Raw genomic sequence first — 2,500 nt, 5'->3', positions numbered from 1 at the left:
AAAGGGCTGAAGGACATGGAGGCAGCGCTGACTGAGAATAACATCCAAATGATGGTGAAGGAGATGTCCTCTATCGTCCCTACCATCTCTGAGGTCTTACTGCCCAAAGTGAAGCTCCTAGTGAACACTGATCTCTCCCAGCTTCTCAAGAAACTAGGTCAGATATTTCATAATACATTCATATCACACACACACACACACACACACACACACACACACACACACACTAAGCAGACTATATAAGATTTAATGCATATAATAAATAAATATATTTTATAAAGTTTGATGGTGTGGAGATGTGACGCAGGATGTAGATAGGATTAGTAAGGAGGAAGTGAGAGCAGCGATTAAAAGGATGAAGAGTGGAAAGTCGGTTTGACCAGATAACATATCGGTAGATGCGTGGAGATGTTTAGGAGAGATGCAGTGGAGTTTTTAACAAGATTGTTCAACAGGATTTTGGAAGATAAGAAGATGCCTGAGGAATGGAGAAGGTGTGTGCTGGTACCGATCTTTAAGAATAAGGGAGATGTGCAGACCTGCAGTAACTACAGGGGAATAAAGTTGATCAGTCACACCATGAAGTTATGGGAAAGAGTGGGACTGCATCAAGGCTCTGAGCCCTTTCCTGTTTGCAGTGGTGATGGACAGGTTGAAGGACGAGGTCAGACAGGAGTCTCTGTGGACTATGATGTTTGTGGATGATATTGTGATTTGTGGTGAGAGTAGGGAGCAGGTGGAGAAGATCCTGGAAAGGTGGAGGTACACGCTGGAGAGAAGGAGAATAAAAGTCAGTAGAAGTAAGACAGAGTACATGTGTGTGATTGAGAGGGGGGGCAGTGGAGAGGTGCAGTTGCAGGGAGAAGAGGTGGAGAAGGTGGAGGAGTTCAGGTAGCTGGGGCCTGCTAATTTTCTGATTTCTTAAATTATGTTCATTATTTTATTATTATGTATAAATGCAGAATCTGTACAGAAACTATATTATTATTATTATTATTATTATTATTATTATTATTATAATAACTATCTTTCCCACTCAATGTATTTTTCTATCTATCTATCTATCTATCTATCTATCTATCTATCTATCTATCTATCTATCTATCTATCTATCTATCTATCTATCTATCTATCTATCTATTCATCTCTTCAGTGCCACCAAGTTTATTTGATGACCCTAACCTGTGTGGAATGTTTGATCAGAGCAGTCCCATTCCCCTGAATGAAGCTCGTCATCGTGCTTTCCTGTCCCTCACTGAGAAAGGAGTGGAAGCTGCGGCCGCCAGCAGCTTGTCATTTTCACGGTCCTTCAGCAGCTTCAGTGCCATGAGGCCCTTTATCCTGATCCTGTGGAACGAGGAGATCAGCATCCCGCTGTTCATAGGCAAAGTTCTTTATCCCGAGAAGTAAAACTAACACAGAGCTTTCGCTTGTTTCGTTAGCTGAGGATTTACACAACAAACGTGTATCATCTTCATCCTCATCTACTACTGCAATGCAATAAATTTTACCAATCTATCAAAGTGCCAGAGTTTAATTGCATCACAGTTTGTTTTATTAGTATTATTATTATTATTATTATCATTATTATTATTCATATATTTTTGAGATGCAGTTACAAAGACTGACCACACGGATGCAGTCACAGTACACATTCCATAGAGACAGTTTTTCAGGACACATGAGTGTTTGAAAAAGACTGGGGACCTAAAAAAACACCCCTGTTCAAACAAACAAACAAATAAATAAACAAATAAATAAAGATAGCGGTTATACAGCTACTTTGGTTTATGTGATGTAACATTAAATGGAGCACATGACGCATATCGGCATGCAGCAATCATCTTATTCATCTTCATTTAATATATTTATATTTATAACGATTGGAAATAAACAAACATAACCTACATCGATTTTTTGCATATGTCACTGGCCACATCTACACGTAAACCAAAAGAAAATGCTTTTGCAACATATTTTTTTCCTCAGACCAGTAGGAGGTGCTATTGCGTCATACTGCTTACAAATAACATGAATAAAATGAATCTGTGGGCGGGGCCTGAATATTTGCTGAATTCGCTCAGACACATGGAACACCCTGCATTAGTTTTCATCTCAGGAACTTCGCAAAGTAAAGACAGAAGGCTTGCAGAAAAAAATCCAGCTTGCATAATCTCCAGCATCGCTGGACTCTTGGTGGATGAAGTTTTCAGTAGGCTATACGTAACATCTGCATGCAGATCTTTTGGAATTTAAATGTACATTGAAAAGATAAACTTTAGACCTGAAAACAGAGTTTCTCACCGATGATCTGCACAAAATCCAGAGTTGTGGAGAGATGGAGATCTGGAATGAAACCACAAACCAAGTGAATTTGTTGGTGTCTGTACACTTTAGAGGCTGGAAAATTGGTGGTGGAGCTCTGCAGGTGTTGTGTTTTTGAATGGGCAAAGTCTTTGGTGGATCAGTCTGGTATGGGTTTTACTGATTTATGAGTTGT

At 39.4% G+C, this 2,500-nt stretch overlaps 3 protein-coding genes across 3 annotated transcripts in view; 2 read left to right on the top strand and 1 right to left on the bottom strand.

Annotated features, from left to right (window-relative positions):
* serping1 (serpin peptidase inhibitor, clade G (C1 inhibitor), member 1) overlaps window positions 1-1,523 on the top strand; it is a 13,017-nt gene extending 11,494 nt beyond the window's left edge. Inside the window, exons 9-10 of the mRNA XM_083554938.1 lie at window positions 1-157; window positions 1,154-1,523. The exon at window positions 1-157 is cut by the window's left edge and continues 66 nt beyond it. Coding sequence (XP_083411064.1) covers window positions 1-157; window positions 1,154-1,410 — 414 coding nt within the window. The 3' untranslated portion in view covers window positions 1,411-1,523. The remainder of the gene's footprint in view (window positions 158-1,153) is intronic.
* Window positions 1-2,500, top strand: part of LOC310733618 (N-acetyllactosaminide beta-1,3-N-acetylglucosaminyltransferase 3-like) — a 387,738-nt gene that overhangs the window by 147,398 nt on the left and 237,840 nt on the right. The window lies entirely within an intron of this gene.
* The window catches only part of doc2g (double C2-like domains, gamma), a 33,820-nt gene continuing 32,881 nt past the window's right edge, over window positions 1,562-2,500 (bottom strand). Inside the window, exon 11 of the mRNA XM_083555017.1 lies at window positions 1,562-2,500. This exon is cut by the window's right edge and continues 1,915 nt beyond it. The gene's annotated coding sequence lies outside the window, so the exon portion shown is untranslated.

Source organism: Silurus aristotelis (assembly GCF_946808225.1).
Source record: "Silurus aristotelis genome assembly, chromosome: 11".
Classification (NCBI taxonomy): Eukaryota; Metazoa; Chordata; class Actinopteri; order Siluriformes; family Siluridae; genus Silurus; species Silurus aristotelis.
The sequence above is the reverse complement of the archived record's forward strand: the minus strand, read 5'-3'. Positions and strand labels throughout refer to the sequence as shown.